Source organism: Lampris incognitus, chromosome 8 (assembly GCF_029633865.1).
Source record: "Lampris incognitus isolate fLamInc1 chromosome 8, fLamInc1.hap2, whole genome shotgun sequence".
In the NCBI taxonomy this organism is placed as follows: Eukaryota; Metazoa; Chordata; class Actinopteri; order Lampriformes; family Lampridae; genus Lampris; species Lampris incognitus.
The window spans coordinates 25709073-25731532 of record NC_079218.1 but is presented as its reverse complement, the minus strand read 5'-3'; the positions used below and the strand labels follow the sequence as shown (position 1 = coordinate 25731532).

The 22460-nt window shown below is 42.9% G+C and overlaps 1 protein-coding gene across 1 annotated transcript in view; it reads right to left on the bottom strand.

Moving 5' to 3' along the window:
- LOC130116947 (kin of IRRE-like protein 3) overlaps window positions 1-22460 on the bottom strand; it is a 290382-nt gene that overhangs the window by 94793 nt on the left and 173129 nt on the right. The window contains exon 3 of the mRNA XM_056285055.1: window positions 12067-12216. Within this exon, the coding sequence (XP_056141030.1) occupies window positions 12067-12216 (150 nt within the window). The remainder of the gene's footprint in view (window positions 1-12066; window positions 12217-22460) is intronic.

Here is a 22460-nt window from a genome sequence, read left to right as displayed (position 1 = left end):
TGATGTTTACTGTAAACCAATGCATTCTGATCAGTACTTAAGGTTTGACTCTCAGCACAGACTAGGACTCATTAGGAGACTATACCACTGAGCTGACAGTGTCTTCACCAACACAGCGGTCGGGGAAGGGGATAAATCCCATATTAAACTGGCCCTGGTTAAATGTGGTTATCCTAACTGGGCATTTGTCAAAGCCAGGAAGACGCCCAAACAGTGCACCAGCCTATCAAAGACAGGAAAAGGAGAACAACTGTCTAAGTGTAAACCAGAGGTGATTCTGTATGTGGCGGGAGTGTCAGAACAGTTGAGACGCGTATTTTCCAAACACCATTTCTCAGTTGTTTTCAAACCCCAATACACGCTGTGTCAGAAATTGGTCCACCCCAAACAGAGCAATATAAGTGTATGTTTTTAAGTGCAGGAGGATTGCTCTGACTTGTATATTGGGAAAACTAAACAGACACTGGCCAAGAGGATGGATACACAAAAGAGCTAATGGGTCAGGCCAGAACTCTGCAGTCTACACCCATCTACAGGCCAGTGGTCACTCTTTAAAGGATCCTCGATAGGGAGGAATGCTGGTTTGAATGGGGAGTCAAAGAGGTCATCTATATGATGACGGAACGACCATCCCTGAACCGAGGGAGGGTCCTAAGAATACATGTGTCACCATCTTACAATGATGTGATTGCAAACATTCCCCAATCCTCTGTGAATAGTACACGTTGCCATCATAACACTAATAAATGCTCATGCCTATTTACATATAAAACTGATCGTTGGTTTTGGTCATTATGCAACTGTATTGTTTATAAGGGTGGGAATACCTACAGTCAGTTTAGACTGAAGAGGTCATTTAGATGAGTGATCACACATTTCTGTCAACAAACCTTGTATCCAGATGAACTGATTCAACTTTCTTTGACATTGGTTGTTTAGTCACGTAAAAAAAATAAAAAAACTGTATAAAATGCTTTAAAACTAAGCCAAAACCTAGTATATTGCTGGACCATGTATAGTCAGTTTGAAATTGTGGCCACTTTGTTACAGGGATAGTCAGTGGTAGTGAATTCCTGGATATTAAATTAAATGTTCATTCGCAATTTTCTGTAGTGGTCCCAGTACTATTTGTTGTTAAAGTGTACTGAAGTAGCATATCACATGACATGGTTAAGCTACGCTGCGAGTTAAAAAAAAAAAGAAAGAAGAAGAAGCTATAAATGCAATTGCAAGAACAATACTTTCCACTCATATCTTGGGATGTTTGATTTGAAAGAGAACTTAATTTAATTGTAAATATACCTACTCTAATTATCTGTTAACTCCCCCTGCTCTTTCATCTGTTTCTATCTGTGGATGTCTCTCATTTTCTAAGACTCATTCTGTATTGAGTGTTTTGTCAGAGTGATTGTTATTTGGGGTGCTTTAACTGTACGCGCTCCCTCATGCCTCTCGGCACATGGACAGCTGTTTCCTCTCCTACTCTGCTCTATGCTGGACAGTTACAGTGTGTAACCAGATGTGGAAAGAGCAGCAACATTTTCCGTTCTTAGCGTTTCAGTAGTAAGCACGAGCAGCAATATATTCTAACTAGCAGTCAGTTGGGACTGAAGAGATCACTTAGATGAGTGATGAAACATTTCTCTTAATAAACGGATAAATGTTGTGTCCAGATGAACTGATTCAACTTTCAGTGATTTCCTTACCAGGATTATTGAGCATGCATAAAGACAGCAATATATTCTGTTTGTTAGCATGCAATAAATGCTAATGTTGTTTAAACAATCACTCTAAACATGGCCACTCAGTGACATTTGGTTTTGTCGGGCTGGCCCACTGGTGCGGTCCAGTCAAAAATAAAAAATGGATTAGATGGATTAGGGCTTTAATTTGAAACGAAGGACACAGGAAGTAGTGACACTCAGTCAGGACAGACATTCATGTGTGCAAGGCTGGTCCCTATGGTTATGTTGGGTAGAAAATCTGGAGTGTGGGATCATTGTGAGAGTAAAGGACGACCCCAAGAAGGTGATATTCAAACTGCAGGCAAAGATAAGATTCACCTATCATTCTGCAACCTCAAACATAAGTTATGTGGGGTTATACTGTGTTGAAATAAATTAACAAACTGTTCAGTCTCCTTGCTGGTAGTTGCGACACATTCAGAATCATTATTCATTACCTCCTTTGCCGATGTCGTTAACAGGCGGTTCGCTTCATGCGTGCACTTGTATTTTAATGGCTCATAAGTTATTGTGTTGGTGTTACAAGTTCATAAGATGTGTTATGTTATACTATTGTAGCATGTTCAGGTTCACCAGGGGGGTATAAGTATTAGTTGTACATAGTTGGGGGAGATGTTTTGCAGTTCCAGGGGGTTGGTACACTGTTGCCGGGTCAAGGATTAGTGGGTGGGGACTATGGAGAGAGAGACAACCTGTAAGTTGGGTTTAATGGTGGTGTATACAGCGGGGCTGGGCTGACAACAGCTGTGACTAAAGCAATGCTCAGTTGTAAGTTTTGAAGTGTGTTTTTTTAAGAGCAGTGAACACTACAACTGGTGTCAGAAGTAAACTTAATATTGGACCGTACAGATATTCTATGAGCCGGAGAGCTAACACTAACTGTTGACTGGACACTTGCCTTGTTAGCATCGGCGATCTTTACTGCTGAAGATGGAGTCTTCAGTGCATATCAAGATAGAGGAAGGAGACGGGCATACATATGATGGTGCTGCACAATCGTCAGGAGGACAACGCGTAGCTGAGGTAAAACGAGAGCCTACACCCATGGGAGAGCCATGCTTAGCCACTACTGGGGGCTCAGATGTCGGCTGCTATTACACACCTCGCACCCCACTGCCCGCGGGAAAAGTTGTCAAGTTTTGGGCACTGAGGTAGACAAAGATGGAGATGTCCTGGAGCTGCATAAACTGGTAATCATAAAAACACTTCAGTGTTTTGGGCAAATCTGGCAAATCAGATGGAGGTTTTCCATACCCAGTTTGAACTGTTAGCCCAGGCGAACACTTGGTCGGATGAACAGAAAGCCCTCCAAATTGCTGTTTGTTTGATGGATGACGCATTGTCTTGTCTGCTGTTGTTGGGTCCTAGCAAGAGGACTGATTATGGTGAGTTAAACCAGCACACTGCAGCGGCATTTTGGGCAGTGCTCTCGACCGGAGCTCCTGCAATCAGAGCTGCATGGACGAACAAGACATGTGGGTGAGCCCCTGCTGACTCTGGCTAATGATATTGCGAGTTTGACGAGATGGGCATATGCACGCAAAGTACTCTCCCCGGCTGACCTGCGTGCCCATACCTAGCTGGCTTGCCCACACTCCCTGCATGAAGCACTGGAGTATGCGCTAGAAAGGGAGATGGTGACGGAAGTGGTGCAGCACAGTATGCAGACATCCCCCCGATGGTCAGAGCGGCGGGGGAGTGTGAGACTGCTGCCCAAAAGCCGGTGTGGCTGAAGGAGATGACCGAAATGATCAAGGGGCTAGCCCTGCTTCCAGCCAGGTGCCAGCAGACACGACCACAGACAAAGACGCACCTCTGTACAGACTGCGGCCAGGCGGGACACCTGGGGTCTCATGTATCAATTGTTACTATGGGCAAATTTGTGCGTACACACCCATGGGACTTTTTTAGCGTTGAAGTTTGTCTCAGAGACCAGTGTAGAACTTGGGTAACCCCTGAATTTAGACAATGATTGGCTAACACTGATGTCTTTGCAGGCCTGGGTGATTGCTCATTGCAAGAGGTAGACAATAAATGTTAGGAGGAAGGAATTACAAATAACCATCATGCTTTGCAGCTGACTGTCAGACTATCTTGAGGGCTAAAAAATGCTACGGGTGTGTATGCACAAATTTGCTCATAGTAACGATTGATACATGAGGCCCCTGGTGAGGAATTGCCCTGCCCTGGCTATGAGGACGGGAAACGACGTGGGATCGCAGTAGGTGGGACGCTGCACACCCCCACACCAATGTCCTGTGCACTGCCCACAAATGTCAGCCTGGCCTCACATAACAGCAAGGGCGGGGGCAGGAAGTTGTGGTGGTGGGAAGGACTTCTATTTCAGACTTCTGCCACATTCCTATCTGCATTGAGGGTGTTTCATGTATTACATGAGTGGACACGGGGTCAACAGTCACAGTGGTCCAGCCAGAGGTGGTGCTAGTGGGGACGCGGCTGGAGGAAACAGCTGTTCAGCTCCGTACAATAACCAGTGAGCTAGCGTCAATGAAGGAGAGGGGATAGCTGATGTTGATGGTAGGGGGGAAGAGCATTAGACATTCAGTTTGGGTAGCAGAGGTGCGGGACACTTGTATTCTGGGCCTGGACTTTTTGAGGGATCACGGCTGTCAGCTGGACCTGGAGAAGACCACACTGAGTTTTGGGGGGGGTCATGTAGTGAATATGAGGTCGCAGGACCCTCAGTGCATGGGAGAGCTGACAGCAGGACCTCACAGATGCTGTGTGGGGGGACATGAGCACATGGGCCATATGTGGATACCCAGTACAGCCCAACCTGAATCCCAGCTAATTTCCATGCAGACCCCACATCCTAGGGAGCTGGGGCGACGGGGGGTGTCCCAGAAAAGACATGAGGAGGGGCTCAACGTCCGCTGCTGCTCCTGTCACTCCAGTATGCACCACAAGCCTGGGGGGATAGCCGTGTAGAAGGGCTGTGGAGGCTCATCAGGCAGCGAGAGGAGGGGAATAGCAGTTATACGGGAGATCTGGAAAAGGAGTGCCAGTGACCTGGAGGTGCAACAGCAGGAGCAACTGTGGCAGCTGTTGATTGAATTTCCAGACTGCTTTGCATGCGATGAAGAGGAGCTGTGCCAGCCCGCTCTTGTGCAGCACTCCATTGAGACGGGGGATACCGTGCCCATATGGCAGCACCCATGGTGCCTCCCTTTGGGTCGGCAGGAAGCAGCGGAGCAGGCTTTACAATTTTTTTTTTTTTTTAAATACAGCGTGCATGCGGTGGTCATGGTGCTAAAGAAGGGGGGAGAGTGGTGCCTCTGTGTGGAGTACAGGAGACTTAATGAGGTCACCAAGAAGGACTTCTATCCCCTTCCGTGTGTGGCTAAATGTCTGGATCTGGTGGCTGGCTCTTCTTGGTTCTCTTCCTGGGACTTAAGGAGTGGCTACTGGCAGGACCGGCTATCGCCTGAAGCATGGCCCCAAGACTGCATTCTGCACAGGGATGGGACTATGGCAGTTTAAAGTCCTTTGTTTTAGTTTGTGCAATGTGCCAGCCACATCTGAGCATTTGATGGAGAGGATGTTAGCTGGGGTTACACATACTGAAAGCCTGTTTTTTTTGTTTTGGATGACATCCTGACCCACCGCAGCTCCTCTGATTCAGCTGTAGCAGCACTGGGCAGAATGCTGGAGAAGATCAGGGGGCTGGGCTGAAGCTACACCCCGACAAGTGCATGATACTGAGCAGAGAGCTGACCCTCCTGGGGCACCGCACAGGCAGTGAGGGGATGGTGCGCGTCATATGCAAGTGGCCCACCCCTTCAGAACAGAAAGGGTTAAAAAGTTTTTTAGGGTTGGCCTACTCCTACAGGAAGTTTGTGCAGGGTTTTTGTGCATCGCAGACCCCTTGTACAAGTTACTACAAAAGGACCAGCAATTCCGCTGGTCAGAAGACTACAAAATGGCTTTTTGCACACTGCAACGGGCCCTGACAAGCACGCCAATCCTGGTGCCCTCTCAACCCTTTTTGCCCTTTGTCCTGGGCACGGATGCAAGTGGGGAGGGGGTAGGCATGGTCCTGTCACACGTGTGGCCGGACGGAGAGAAAGGACAAAAGGAATGTGGGTCAAGTTCAAGAGTCTGTGGCTGCTAGATGAGGGAGAAGAGGTGGCAAGTGCTGGTGCCCTGAGGGATGCAGGAGGCGGTTCTCAAAGCCATGCATGGCTCAGCAGGCTCAGGTCAATTTAGGGTGACAAAGACACTCCACCAGCTGCATCAAGCCTTCTAGTGGGGATATCTGGGGAGGGACACTGAGGACTTTTGCAGGTGCTGGGACCTCTGCACAGCTCACAAAGGCCCACAGGGCCAGTCGAGGGCTGAGCTACAGCAGTTTCCAGTGGGAGAGCCCATGCAGTGGGTGGGTGTTGATATTGTGGGGCCATTCCCACACACAGCACGGGGGAACAACTGTGTTCCCCCACAGTCCACTGTGGACTACTTCACTAAGTGGCTGGAGGCCTATGCACTGCCTGACCAGGAGCCCAAGACCATCATTAATGCCCTTGTTGAAGGAATGTTTAGCAGGCTGGTAGTCCTGGAGTCCATCCATAGTGACCAGGGCAGAAAATTTGAATCCAGGGTTTTCTCCGCCATGTGTGAGTGGCTGGGAATCATTAAGACTCACACAACACCCCTCCACCCCCAGAGTGATGGATAGTGGAGCAGTTTAACCACACCCTAGCTGAACAGTAATCTATCCTAACATACACCCATCAGCTCGACTGTCCTTGTCCTCTTGGCGTGCCGCTCACAGTCCAGGACTCCACTTTATGCACACCGGCCCTCCTCATGTTGGGCAGGGAAATGAGGACTCCCGCGGTGCTGGCGTTTGGATGGGCCCCAGATGTACCATCTGCCCCCGCAGGTCCAAGCTATGCCAGGCAGCTTCAGCACCATTTTGACATTGCACATCCATATACCTGGAGGTAGATGCAGAGTGCGGGTGTGTGGCAGAAAAGGAATTATGATCTCCATGCCAGGGGGCAACACTTTGCAGCTGAGGAGGTAGTTTAGGTCTACACCCTGGCCCGGAAGAAGGGCAGGTGCCCTAAACTGGACAGCCACTGGGTGGGGCCTTGCTTGGTCTTGGAGTGGCTAGGAGAGGCTGTCTACCGGGTACAGTTGCCTTTACAGGGCCGCAAAGTGGTGCTACACTGTCATTGACTGGTGCCATACAGGGGCTCTACAGTGCCTCAGGCAACTGGAGGGGGGGGGGGACACCCATGTTGCCTGCTGTGACACCTGGGAAGGGGGGGTTGTAGCAGCCAGCCCTGATGATGTAATAAGTGGGACCCAATGTGCTGCCCTAGCGCTAAGCTCACCTCCTTGGGGGGCAGGGCAACCCTACCAGAGCCAGGGGAGGACAGATGAGGGGACAAAACACCTAAGGGGCGACCGAGGAGGCGGCAGAGAACACCTCTGAGGTTTAGAGACTTTGTCCTCGGGGTCGAGGACTTCAATGTAGCATGTTCAGGTTCACCAGGGGGGTATTAGTTGTACATAGTTGTGGTAGTTGTACATAGTTGGGGGAGATGTTTTACAATTCTGGGGGGGTGGTACACTGTTGCTGGGTCAAGTGTTAGTGGGTCGGGACTATGGAGAGAGATGACCTGTGAGTCAGGCTTAATGGCGGTGTGTACGGTGTGGCTGTAGCCGACAACAACCGCGCATAAAGCAACACTCAGTTGTAAGTCCTGAAGTGTTTTTTTTTTTTATATATACAATAGCGTTGAATGCTACACTATGTTGAAAATTAACAAAATGTTCAGTCTCCCTGCTGGTTGTTCTGACACATTCAGAATCATTACTGCTTTTGCTGGTGTCATTAGCAGGAAGCTTATGAACATGTGTGCATGTGCTTATAAAACATATTTTAAAGGCTCATTATTATGGTTTTGTATTTCTCTGTAATGTAGCAGTGTTAACAACATTACTACTAACATTCTTTCTCAGCACCGGAACTCAACCTATTTTCTGATGCCCCAAAAAATATATATCTAAATAATGAATTAATATCATAAATGTGTGACAACTAGTCGACAAATGGCTTGAACTAACGACTACTAGTCGACTGGGAAAATCTTTGGTTGGGGGCAGCAACACCTTATAGACTGATTCAAACAGACAACAATAAATTGTCATTGTGCACAAGCGGAATTTTAAAACCCCTCTGAACATCCGGTTTACTTGCTGTATACATAGTTGAGCAGCGAAAACAAACTGTCAATCAACAATGTCAAGTGAATATTTGTAGTTTGCCAGAGGAGGAGATATAAAGCCACTTAAAAAAACTGACAATAGGTTCTTTGATTTTACCAGACCCATTCAATGTTACTGAAAAATCAAATTTTTTTAGTCAGAGATTTATAGAACTTCCTGACACAATGTGGCTACATACACCGATCAGCCAAAACATTAAAACCACCTGCCTAATGTTATGTAGGCCCCCCTCGTGCCACCAAAGAAGCTCTGACCCATCCAGGCTTTGACACTAGGCTTTGAAATTATGATAGTCTGATCTCTGTTATTTCATATTAGATTTGGTTGCTTTCACGTCAGGGTTCGCCTAGGAGGCTGTGCATCCACAGACTGACCGGCAAAACGTTTTTATTAGGTAGATTTTTTTAGCCTGAGTGCTGCATATTAACATCTTTTTTTTCTTTTTCATATTTCCAGTTCAATCGACTTGAGCGCTTCACAAAAGTCTTATAATGACAGGAAAAACACTGGTTTTTCTGTCAGTGTGTACGTGCATTTCCCTTCTCCCGGTAGGTGAAAAAAAAAGTTTGTTGCCAAGTTCGAACACCGGAGGAGGGGAGATACATCCACCTGGCAGAGCTCTGCACTCTACTGACTGCACTCCTCTATAGTTTAAAATTGTTTTTGTTTTGTTGTTTAAAATGTATGGTTAAATGCATGCATACTTATTTGTTATCATACCAAAAAACTGTTGATTATCATACCAAAAAACTGTAACTACAAAAAGGGGCTCCCCATCAGTTCATAGTTTTGTGTTTGACAGCAGTAGTGACCTGTTGCTGAAGGTGCAGTCTGTGAATAACTACTTTATTTGAAAGACCTAATTTTTGTTGCGTGCACTCATGCTGAATAAACAGCAAAAACCTAAAAAAAAAAAAAATTCCGGCTTGCCGTCATTTCCACTTAAAGTTGTTTTGAGAGTGAAGTTTTTTTACATACCGCTAAAACTAAATACACCCACATGACAGTAATAATGACTGATTCTACCATTACTTAAGAAGCAGGTCATTTTGGCCTATTCTTTCATTGAAGTTACCCTCACTGACTTTGACATTTCTGGTAATTAGCCAGACATGATGCTGAATGTTTGGAAAACGGCTTTACGAGGTCGATAAAGACAAGATTAGACTCCTTGAGCTGAACATGTTATTTCAACATAAACAACACAATAATCTGGTAGAGGAAGAAGTAGAAAACAGTATGGATGTTTCCAGTCAAACAACTGTGTTGGCAGTAGTGTTGGTAGACATAGAGAATATTTTCATGAGAATCATAGGGAATTCTGTGCAATATCAAATATCTTCTTACTTTTCAAAAATACCATATTTAAGAATCTAAGTGAAGTTCATCACATTGAATTGTTTGGTAAAGGGGATGACAGTGGCTAAGGAGGTGGCACGGGTTGGTAACTGGAGGGTTGCCGGTTTGATCCTCGGCTCCTCCTTGCAGAAATGCCAAGGTGTCCTTGAGCAGGGAACTGAACCCCTAACTACTCCCGATGAGCTGGTTTTATTTCTTGCACGACCGACACTGCCGTTGGTGTATGAGTGTGTGTGCACGTTGGTGAATGTGAGGCATTCATTGATTGTAAAGCGCTTTGAGTGGCTGTTGCAGCTATAAAAGCACTATATATATGCAACCCATTTATCACAGCATAATATAAAACCAAAACTAATTTTCAAATGATACTCCCTCAAATATTTCAGACCTCATTTGTGAAAACTTTTAGATAATAGATGTGTGTTTGATTTATATAACAAAATTGTATATCACAATCCCAATACAACACCATTTACAACACCATTTAAAAACCATGAATGATAATGCTGAATTATTACCCAGCCTTAGCAGCCACTGTAGACCAAATGGTGTGCTCTGCTCCGTAACCAAAAAGACAGTCTCACCCATCAGACCAAAACAAGATACTAATTGAGGTGGGGTCGAGGTCCGTCTGATCAAGCACCCTGCTGAAAATGACATCATCATAGTAGAGGTATGTGGATGTCTGCCCATCCATGACTTTAGCCATCTATCATAGAGGTTCAAGCATCCATCTGCTCTCCTAATGACAGCAAAACTGCTGGCATTGGCAGCATCTCTACATAATCACTAAAGTAGTAGAGGTTAAAAGTACTCTCCATTCTCATATCAAGTGAGCCTGGGATTGGAAGCATGCCCTAACACTAAAGGGATTGGAAAATAGTTTCTTTTTATCAGCACAGGGGTGAAAAGCCCATTAATGGCAACAGGATGGGAATATATTCCCTTGTTGCGTGCAAGGTCCAGAAAAAGTTGATGCTTCTGAATTCGAGGTTGAGTGAATTCTTCTTGCTGCTATTTAAAGCTCGACTATGTAAGATTTTCCTCTTAACCTTACTCTCAGTTAATTAGTTAAATGGAAACTGTTGGAATTCTGGGCAGCATCACATGTGATGTGTCTTGGGCTGCCACATTTGGTGCATTAGTGTTCAAGACAAAGTGTGCTGAGTGCGAATGCGACCTGTGATTGAGTGGGGCTGTTTGGATGGATGCACAGAGAAAGGTGCTTGATTTGCAGAAATTTCTGAGTTAGTTTCTGTCATATTTACTGACAGTACAAACAAATTTGCTGAAGTTTATGCAGTGTGCCCATGAAAATCCACATGAGGAATCAGGACTATTTCTGTTTTGTGAGGTTTCATAAAAGAACAACAGCCAAAAGATGCTGAACCCAATAAGGGACACAGCTCGCACTTGGGTTGTCATACAGCTGCCAGGAGCATCTACAAGAAGTCACAATCAACAAAGACCATAAGACCTAAGAAAATACATGAAGTACTCAAAAGCTCAAGAGCTACTTCTGTTCAGGATACAACCTTGGATTTCCAATTTTCACCAAAATCACACCAAAGAAAAGCTCTGCTCCTTCTTTTGTAGCAGATGTTAACACTGAATTGCAATGTGAGCGTCTGGTTAATAATATTACAATGAAACGAATGACAAGGCAATCGAATTAAAACATGTCTGACAAGAGACATTTTTGTGAACTCAGGATGGACAAACTTTTAATAGCTTAAAGGGTTTCTTTTTTTCAACATGGTAACCATTCAGATGCATGCATTTGATTGCTTTTAAGTTTTGAAAAAAATGCTTTCTGCATCCGCCTCCAGAAAGGCCATGCTTAATATATACACATATACAAACAGCTTAGCTGCTGTTCTTTGGGTTATCAAGCATTGCACAGGAAATTCCAGTTCATATAATACATTAAGTTTGTTACCCCACTCCTGGGACGATGCCAAATTTTGTGTGCGATTTTCATTTCCTAAAGCTAATTTATTTGAGAAGAAATGTCAGGCTGCTGTCTAAATGATTTGTCTCTGTCACCTTCTAATCAGGTTAAAAAATGGCACCTTTCTTATCTATAATTAATCATTTTAATGAACCCCAATTGCTAACATTTTAACTCCCTTCCTCCATTCTACTGATTTCCCCATTAGGAAGCCTGTTTAAGATTAGTGGGTAAAATGCATCAAATGAGGGAGTTTGAGACAAGGGCAGAGGAATAATGCACTGATATCTCTGGAATATATCATGCTTTACATAAGGTGGGGCTGGATCAATAATGTTAATCAGTGCTCTCCTTGCTTGGCCACAGGCTGCAGCTCTTTGACGCAGAACCCTTTTTGTGAATTGTAAGGCTCCGATCGATTCAGATCCAAATGACAGGCTGATGGAGAACAGATCCAGAGGGATTTTTGTATTAGCAGATTAGCCTTGATTCAAGCATTTATCACTGATTTATCTGTTCTTGATCTGTAACCAGTTTTCTAAAACTTTTATTCTGCATTTTGTTACTTTCAACCCTCCTGTGCATCCCTCTCCCTGGAATGTATTGATGCTTGTGTTTTATTATATATCCTATTTGCTATAGCACTAATTCTGAAGTGCAGTGCTATAGCTATACACCGCACAAATTGTTTGTTGACACAAATAACATTTAAGGAATCAGATGGGAAACAGGAATTAAAGCATTGACTCTTACCTAGCACAGTAAGGCGAGCAGGTCGTGATCTGATAGCTGCCTGGATGGCCTGGCATTCAAAGAAAGCGTCATCTTGCATCTCGGTTCTCTGGATCAAGAGGTGGTATTCCCCTTTACTGTGGTCCCCAACAATATCATAACGTGGGTAGCCTGTAACATCATTGTTCATATACACATTGTTAGCTAGTGTTACACATCATGCGTACATGCAATTGCTCATTAGCGTACAATCATAGGTGAGTGCACATACATGCATATGCTCATGCAACCCCACAAACAAGAAAAAATGCAAATGTCCCTTTCACCAGCAATGCTACATAGAATTAACAAGTAGCAAAGTCATTACTTTCAAAAACACATATTTGACACAGTGCAACTACTTCTTATTACTAGACCTGCAACTTCTTAAAAATTTGACCACAGTTGCTTAAAAAAATACACATTATCATACCAGAAACGCAATCTGAAGTGAAAGTTGTTCTGTGAGGTGTCATATTTTTGTACAGGTGAGCTTTGTATGACCCACAGTTGGGTGGTTTGGTCCATGTTAAGAGTGAGGATGTTGCCTGAAACAATGTAAGATAGAAATCATTTCTATGCATTATTTACAAAAGTTTTCACAAGGAAAGGAATTGTGTCTTGGCATTGGAGTCTGTGAGATCATGTTTTATTTGTAAACATGTGAATGTTAGTAGACATGCAACCTTACTCAAACATAGAGATAACTTTGTTACAACAGGGCCAAGCTGTATATGCAAACTTTTGTAATAACCAGTGGGCAAGTTAGCAAACCTTGTTTTTCCTTGTATATTTCTTTTATATACCTACTTTAAGAACAAAAATCAGGTAGTGCATGTATTGATAAGTGTTGAAAACCAATATTCCCCTGGTTTTGTACATATCTCACTGTTGCAAACAACCTCTGGGATGTCACTGCCATTTCTGGACCTCTTAGAAAACAGGTGTACACAAATACCACGAACCATCCTGAGGCCAAAACCACTACCTACATCATCAATTACAGCTTTTATCGAAATAAAATGGACTATAAAAATGATCAATTCCGTATGAACCCTATATTATTCATGGGTTTTCATACTGTGATATAAGATGAGATATATACTTCTTCTTTCAGCTTGTTCCCTGTTTCCCAGGGGTCGCCACAGCGAATTTGATAGTTTCCATCAGTACCCTGTGAGGGCACAGCACCAATGGTGGTCTTGTCAATCTGTGATGATTTGGCAAAATTTTACGTCAGACGCCCTTCCTGAAAAACACCACTAACCCTATGGATGGATATAGGAGGTATTCTGATGTTGTGGTATTCTGAGAAAAAGGCATCTTGTAACCACTCTCCGATGGAAACACTGCCAGAGGTCTGCCAAGCCTCATTTTAGGGGGTTAAAGGAAGGATAAATGGTGGGAATGTGAACACAAGGCCCCTCTCTCTTGTTGCTTCCTTTTCCCAACACAACCTAAGTTGGCGACTGTCTAAGAATTCAGAGGCACTGACTCTCTACGCCCAAGAAAGTCTTTGAAAGTTGCATAATTCCCTTCCGTTTTCCAAATTCCAGTGAATGGATATTGTTCACACAGAGAAGAGAAACAAACTGTATGGTCAGTTGGAGAGGAATGAAAGAAGAAGGATGAAGAAAAATGGGGAAGAAAAGAGTAAAGGAGTGTACAGGTGGGTCAGCCTAGTGAAAGGGGGAGCTAACCAGGGTTGGAGGAGGAGGACAGGAGGGAGTGTGTTAAAGCCAAATGGGAAAAGTAAATAACATTAATGCTTATTGATTCCATCTAAAATACTGTTATTTATTCTACTGACCTATGATCAATAGGTAAGCACTTTGGAATTCCCTCTCCAGCAATGGCCCATGCAAAAATAAAATACAGCATGGGTCACACCTAATGTACTCTCATCATATTGGAAGATAGATGCTAATACATGCGCATAGGTCATATCTTACTAAAACAACACTCAATCATCAGCAAAATCAAGGTAAATCACAGGAGAAAATTAAATCTTCTCCGATATTAGCCTACTCAGTAATTGGTTGTTTATACGTTGTTCATCTGATGTTATTACTTCTTGAGAATGTAAACCTGCACAACGACACCCCCCCTTTTTTTCTTTTTCTTTTGGAAAATCAGCATATTTATTAGAAAAACTTGCTTTTCCACTGCCATCTAACCGGTAAACAAGTAAACACATTGCTCTTGAACAAACCCTTTCATTTTGATTTTCTGTGAAGTCACGTCATTAGGTAACACAGCAGTGTATACTGTCTAAGAATTCAGAATAAAAAGAACTAGATCAGAGTAGACATAAATGTCCCTTGGGGGCTCTGGAAACCACAAAATAAAATGAATAAATGTTGTTACGATGAAATAGACAGAAATACAAATAAACAAATAAATAAATAAAAACATAACAAAGTGAGATTATATTTGAGCAGGTAAATTGAGAATGCATCACTATTGAAAAGCATATTTAAGATGACATTATTAATTACCAACTTAAGATAAGACACTATTTGTCATGGTAGGCACACATCAAAATTGTTAACTCTGAGACCAGCAGCAACAGAAAAACAAGATAACTAAACAAGATAAATAAATAAGATAAATTAACAAAATAAATATGATGAGGTAGTGTCCTCTATCTGTATATAATACAAACCCCAATTCCAATGAAGTTGGGACGTTGTGTAAAACGTAAATAAAAACAGAATACAATGATCTGCAAATCCTTTTCAAGCTATATTCAATTGAATACACTACAAAGACAAGATATTTAATGCTCAAACTGATAAACATTATTGTTTTTTGCAAATATTCACTCATTTTGAATTTGATGCCTGCAACACGTTCCAAAAAAGCTGGGACAGGGGCATGTTCACCACTGTGTTACATCACCTTTCCTTTTAACAACACTCAATAAGCGTTCGGGAACTGAGGACACTTAATTGTTGATGCTTTGCAGGTGGAATTCTTTCCCATTCTTGCTTGATGTACGACTTCAGTTGCTCAACAGTCCGCAGTCTCCGTTGTCGTATTTTGTGCTTCATAATGCGCCACACATTTTCAATGGGAGACAGGTCTGGACTGCAGGCAGGCCAGTCTAGTACCTGCACTCTTTTACTACGAAGCCACGCTGTTGTAACACGTGCAGAATGTGGCTTGGCGTTGTCTTGCTGAAATAAGCAGGGACGTCCCTGAAAAAGACATCGCTTGGATGGCAGCATATGTTGCTCCAAAACCTTTATGTACCTTTCAGCATTAATGGTGTCTTTCACAGATGTGCAAGCTACCCATGCCATGGGCACTAACACACCCCCATACCATCATTGATGCTGCCTTTTTAACTTTGCGCTGATAACAATCTGGATGGTCCTTTTCCTCTTTAGCCCAGAGGACACAACGTCCATGATTTCCAAAAACAATTTGAAATGTGGACTCGTCAGACCACAGCACACTTTTCCACTTTGCGTCAGTACATCTCAATCATGACACTCACCTGTTTCCAATTAACCTGTTCACCCGTGGAATGTTCCAAACAGGTGTTTTTTGAGCATTCCTCAACTTTCCCAGTCTTTTGTTGCCCCTGTCCCAGCTTCTTTGGAACATGTTGCAGGCATCAAATTCAAAATGAGTGAATATTTGCAACAAAAAAAAAAGTTTATCCGTTTGAACATTAAATATCTTGTCTTTGTAGTGTATTCAATTGAATATAGGTCAAAAAGGATTTTCAAATCATTGTATTCTGTTTTTATTCACGTTTTACACAACGTCCCAACTTCACTGGAATTGGGGTTTGTAAATAAAGGCACTTTGATGAGGCAGGTACCCAGTAACAGTGCAGACAGTGCAATATAAAAAGGTATTGCGCAACAAATTAGATGGTTAAAAATAATTCAGGGACATGTGAGCATAGAAGTATTGTCCTCTGTCTGTATATAATACATAAAAGGCAACCCATGCCTTTTCTGTATTATATACAGATTTTACTTGCTTACTTGTTTTTTTTAATTTATTTTTTTACTTGTTTACTTTTTTTTTTTACTATTTTACTTGTTTACTTGCCATCCTCTGTATGGCAAGTAAACCAGTGCAACATAACATGAATTGCACAATGAATGAGGTACTTGTTATTAACACACTGATACAATGTAGTATGAAGCTTTTCCATTACAGGTGTAATGCAATTAAGTGTTGGAGTGCATTAACAGCAGTTGGGAGGTGGGGGGCGGGGAATGGGAGAGGCTAACTTGGTAATATTTACAGCCTTCAGACCTCAGTCCTCAAAAGCTATGGAAGGGTGGGAGGTGATGACGGCTACAGCTCGGGGGAAGAGGCTGTTCTTCAGTCTGTTAGTTCGGGCTTTGATGGTTGTATATCTCTTCCCAGATGGCGGCGGGACAAGCAGACTGTGACCAGGGTGGGCTGGGTCCCTACTAATGTTGCTAGCCTTCTTGTGTAGACAGCTAGCATACACTGTGTCCAGGTTTTGGAGCTCAGTTCTTACAATCTTCAGTGCCATTTTTACCACCAAGACCAAGTCCTTCCGGTTCTCGGCAGTGCAGCTGGCATACCACTAGGGTTCGGCATCGTTTTGATTTAATGATTCCGATTCCCATTCTGCTTTTCGATTCTGGTTCTTAACGACTCTTGATTCCGGTTCTTTGAGAGGCGGGGTCAAAACGGGTCACATTTTTATTTCACAGAAGAAATTTTTATTTTAAAAAGACTTAATACAAGCCATTCTTTTTTAAAAACGCATCATTCATGTGAATGTCTCATTCTTATATTTACATTTACAACAACTGTCTTCATACATGAAGATGAAGAAATAAAGACACAGTCTCAACCTGGTCCGGACTACCAGGTATTAAACTCCTTAAATTAGAAACAGTTCTTGTTTAGAAAAATTAGCATATCTGCCTTCTCAGGCTGTATGTGCGAGTGTTCAGCACAGAAAAAAAACACATTTCAGTATTTGCATACAGTTTATCGCAATTCGCTCATGTATAAGTTTGTTTGCTGTCTCGCTGTTGTGAATAAGACAAAAGTTATGAATTGTCATCCTGAGCAATTATGATGAGGTGCTGCTTGCTGTTTGCGCAGGGTTGGCTGAAGAGGATGCCGAGGCAGGAGATGGAGACCGGAGCAATGTGTCAGACACGCTACACTGGTTAATCTGTACAGCATGTAGGTGAAGGTGTTTAGCCATATTTGTTGTGCATCCTAGCCTCCCTTGCACGAAACAATTTTGCCACAGGTGTTGCACTGTGCCAACCCTTCATTTTTCAAGGCAAAATGAAGCCACACTTTCGACCGCCGCTTGCTCTGGTCCGTGATGGCGCACATTTAACTTGCGGAAGCAGAAACTATGGAAGCTGCATGCCGCCACAACGGAAACTGAAACTAACTTTAGCACAAGTAAAATTTATTTAGAAACCGATGGGCAGAATCGAAATTTGAATTTCTTAACGATTCCTTTGGAATCATAATTTTGAGGATACTCTCTCTGGTGCTTCTATAAAAGTTTACTAGGAGCGGAGAGGGAAGTTTGCCCTGTTTGAGTTTTCTTAAGAAGAAGCCTCTGTTGAGCATTCTTCACCTGGTGGGAGGTATTAAGGGGCAATGAGAGATCTTTTGTTATACGGATTCTCAGTAATTAGATGTCGTTGACACTCTCCACATCTGCACCATTTATGTGGAGAGAGGAATGTGTGGTCTCCCTGGATCTCCTAAAGTCCACAATGATCTCCTTGGTTTTTGTGGTGTTCAGGACCAGATTATTGTTTGAAAACCACTCAACATGATCTTGGATCTCCTGTCTGTAGTGTGTCTTCTCATCGTCGGATATCAGTCCCATTATGGTTGTGTCGTCAGCAAATGTCACTATAGTGTTATAGGAGTGGATGGGGGTGCAGCCATGGGTGAAGAGTGAAGAGGGCTGAACTAAGCACACAGCCTTCGATGCACTCGTGTTCAGGATGAGTGTCAAAGATGTGTGGTTGCCCATTCTAATATTTTGTGGTCTATTAGTGAGAAAATCCATAATCCATAAACAGAGTGAAGTGGCTAATCTCAGGTTGTTGAGGTTATGGGGGGGATATAGTATTGAAAGCATAGCTAGAGTCAACGAATACCATCCTGACATATGTGTTTGGATGTTCCAGGTGGCACAGGGCTATATGAAGTGCGACTGAGACTGCCTACTCCACAGTCCTGTTTCAGTGGGGGTGATGACCTTGATGTGAGATAGTACAAGCCTCTTAAAGCACTTCATTGTTACTGGTGTTAGGGCAACTGGGTGATAGTCATTAAGGTTTTTAACTGCTGTCCTTTCGGGCACAGGGACGATGGTGGTGGATTTAAAGCAGGTGGGGACGGCCTGTTGTAGGAAGAGGATAAAGATGCTGGTGAACACCCCTGGTAGTCGGAAAGCACATAACTTCAGTGTGTGGCCTGAAACCCTGTCTGATCCTGCTGCTTTGATTATGTCTATTTTCATCAGAGTGGATCTAACCTGGTGGCACTGTTGGACAAGTGCGTGCTTCCCCTTAGTGTTATTTGAGCTCTCACTCTGCTGCTTACTAATCTACTACTACTGCATACTAACCTGAGTATGCTGGTATGAGTTTATCTATCTATCCATCTGTCTGTCTGTCTACGGCATACTAACCTGAGTATGCTGGTATGAGTTTATCTATCTATCCATCAGTCTGTCTGTCTGTCTTGTCTACTGCATAACCTGGGTAGGCCAATATGAGTCTATCTATCTATCTGCATATATGTACATATGTACGTATGTATGTATGTATGTATGTATGTATGTATGTATGTATGTATGTATGTATGTATGTATGTATTTATCTGTCTATCGAAAATGATCAGAGTGATGGACAGGGTAGAGTTATTTGATATTAGTCAACTGTACTTTCTTTCACATTAGGTATTCAATTTGTTTGACTGACTAGCTATCACGTGTTTTTGTGCTCCTTACATTAGTGGTCTGTGTTTAGGCTATACAGGAAATTTGATGCTTAAAGGTTGCCCAGAGTGTTGTGATAAAGCTTGATAGGTATGAATGAAGGGCCTGACAATTGACCGATCAATGTTGAAAGATGAACTAGCCAAGTGCTGGCTAACCACTGCACAGACAGAAGACAAAGGCTATGTGCAGAGGGGAGACTCCCCTTATCCCAAATAAGCGACAGGGTCATGGAGAGTATTCAATTTCAGGAGAATAACAGAGCCTGAATTTTTTACAGGCTAGAACAAAAATGCTGGTTGATCCTGTTCCATTATCGTTCCTCTCCAGCTCCAGTTCCAGTGCACAGGCGTTGCATTTCAAGCCCCATCCCTTTATCGACTTAGACCTTTGATTTAAGTGACTGTTACTTCAGTACCCCTGTGGTCTGTGCAGTCAAAACTGCTAATTGCCTCTAGTTTCCCAAGTAGTGTCATCTTCCTGCACTAATATATTCTTACATCCAGGGTATTTTTTTTCCTCCACTAACTGTGATAATAACCAGTGCTCGAAGAGGGCCGGTACTCAACCGTGTGCAGTACCAGCACTTCTATATTTTACTCTTTGGTGTACCATGACTTTTTCTTACGCACCGGCACTTCTCATAAGCTGCCAGTACTCTTTTCTGCTCTCTCCATATCAGGTTGTCTGGGTGATTCATAATGGTCATAAATAAACTGCATTACCCAGGGGGCACTGGAGGCACTATGTGACGCTCACCTTTTCCCGTTTTTGCATATAACTCCATTAAATGAAACACTCAATGGTAGGAACAGTGCTCAACGAATCTATTACTACTACTACTACTACTACTACTTTCGGCTGCTCCTGTTAGGGGTCACCATAGCAGATCATCCGTTTTCATTTCTTCCTGTCCTCTGCACCTTCCTCTGTCACACCAGCCACCTGCATGACCTCCCTCACCACATCCATAAACCTCCTCTTTGGCCTTCCTTTTTTCCTTTTCCCTGGCAGCTCCATATTCAGCATCTCTCCTCCACACATGCACCTATGCAGCGCACATTATTATGCCACAGATCAGCAGAATCAGACGGACGTTCTGCGGTTGAGAGAATGTAGTTCCACGTGAAAGGGCCATCTGATACACGAATGCACAACACTGACAATAAACTCTGTATGTAACTAAACTATCACACATTAGCCTTTTTCTTTTAGCCTAGTTACATTTGAAGGTTAAGTACAGCCGTGGAAATTGTATTCTCTGTTGTCGAGTTCATGTCAGATAGACGTTATGCTCTTTGGTGTGTGTGGGAGGGGGAGAAAAACGAAGACGCTAACGTTACAGAGATTAAAATGAACTAGTTCACGTTCATTATTTTGAATTTCACACTAAATTCACGTTTCTTTCTTCTTCTTTTTTTTAAATTAGCTGCTCTGAGCATCTATCCCCAGCCTGCAATCTTTGCCACCAGTGCATAAGTAAAAATGTGTCCCTAATAGGATTTCGGCAATACCACCCGACCTCATCGTCTGGGATTAACGATGTTGTATATGGCATCAAAATATGTTGTACATGATACCGCGTTTAATGACCACCGCTCTTTTAGCATGTTCATGCACAACACTGACAATAACACTCTGTATGTAACTAAAATATCACACATTAGCTTTTTTCTTTTAGCCTAGTGCATTTGAAGGTTAAGCACAGCAGTGGAAATTGTGTTTGAATTGACAACCTGTTGTCAAGTTCATGTCGAACCGGTGTTATGCTCTTTAGTGTGTGTGTGTGTGTGTGTGTGTGCGGGAAGGGGAGAGATACGGAGAAACTAATATTATGAAGTGAGTTTTGTAACTAACGTTATGGCATGCTTTTCTTACCAACCGAGTGGGTTTTATGGCATCTGGCATCCTCCTCTTACCTTCGAAAAGTGGTCTGACTCCTCGAAGCTTCTCTTCTGTGTTTGTGTTGTTGGAGTGTTTGTCGTGTTGTGCTTCGGGAGAGTGAAGGCTGCGTCGGAAGCACGCATGTTGTGCAGCTGACTTTTTTTAAAAATGAGCTGGCCGATAAAAATATGCTGATAATGATAATATGAAAAATTACAAATATCTAAGCCGATAATTGGCCATACCGATAATCAGTCAATCCCTCATATATCGGCCATACCGATACATATGTGTGTGTGTGTGTGTGTGTGTGTGTGTGTGTGTGTGTGTGTGTGTGTGTGTGTGTGTGTGTGTGTGTGTGTGTATGTGTGCGCGCCAAAGACCGGGCCATAAACATATGAATACATCCCGTTTCCTAGGTATGTTACTTCAACTTAAAGAAAGACTGAAATGCCCTTTCTGAACACATTTTTTTTAACATTGGGAGTTTGAATCATAACCAAAAATAGGTGTGGTTTTATGAATTCAAAGCTATTGGTTACTGTCTTCCTGAGTGTTCATGTGGGTGGGGCTCAGTACCGCTCGTCACTTGCCGTAGGAAAAAATGGTGGTAGGCCTATGGCACAGCAGTACAATACAACTTGGCGAATAATATGTTCGATGATGCAAATAACTGTTAGATAGATAGATAGATAGATAGATAGATAGATAGATAGATAGATAGATAGATAGATAGATAGATAGATAGATAGATAGATAGATAGATAGATAGATAGATAGCAGTACGTCATAGCAAGATCGATAATTAAGTCTCAGCAAATTAGCACAAACTTGAGCCAAGTAGCAAGCAGGAGGGGGTGAAAGAACGGCTTCTCTGTGGTTTTATAGCTACGAACACACCCTATATGAAAATTACTGGTGTCTACGTATCCACCGGCACAATCTGTCATTGGACACCATCTACAGTCAATCACAGATCTCTCTTGAGTGGCCGCAGATGTGCTGTTTTGGCCACTGAATTTCTCCGTGGTCACATTCCAACTCGGAACACAGCCTATCAACAGGAATTGTGAGATTGGGATGTCAGTATCACTTTAAGGGCAACTTTCAATGTTTCAATATAAAACATTATCTAACACACAACCTTTGAATTAAACTCAAATATATTCTTAAGATCTTGTTTCCCTAAAACTCACAATAACAACATTGCTTATGTTTAAAACAATCCAGATAATTTTTTTTCTCTTTTAACACATTCTGTTTAACATCAAAACATTTCTTTCATATATCCCAATGGCCCTGTTTTTTGGAAGTTTTATTTTTTTTCATATACATTCCACTTTTGGGGTTATACTTGCTGTATTAGTCTCTCTGGTAGTCTACTAGGTCTAGTAGCCTTTCTCAAAGCTGGTGTGTCAGTCTTTGAGATTGGTGGAGGAGAATCATCAGTGTGCAGGTCTGGACTTACACTGACCTGCTGACCCTGCCTGATCTACTGAAGTTCTCA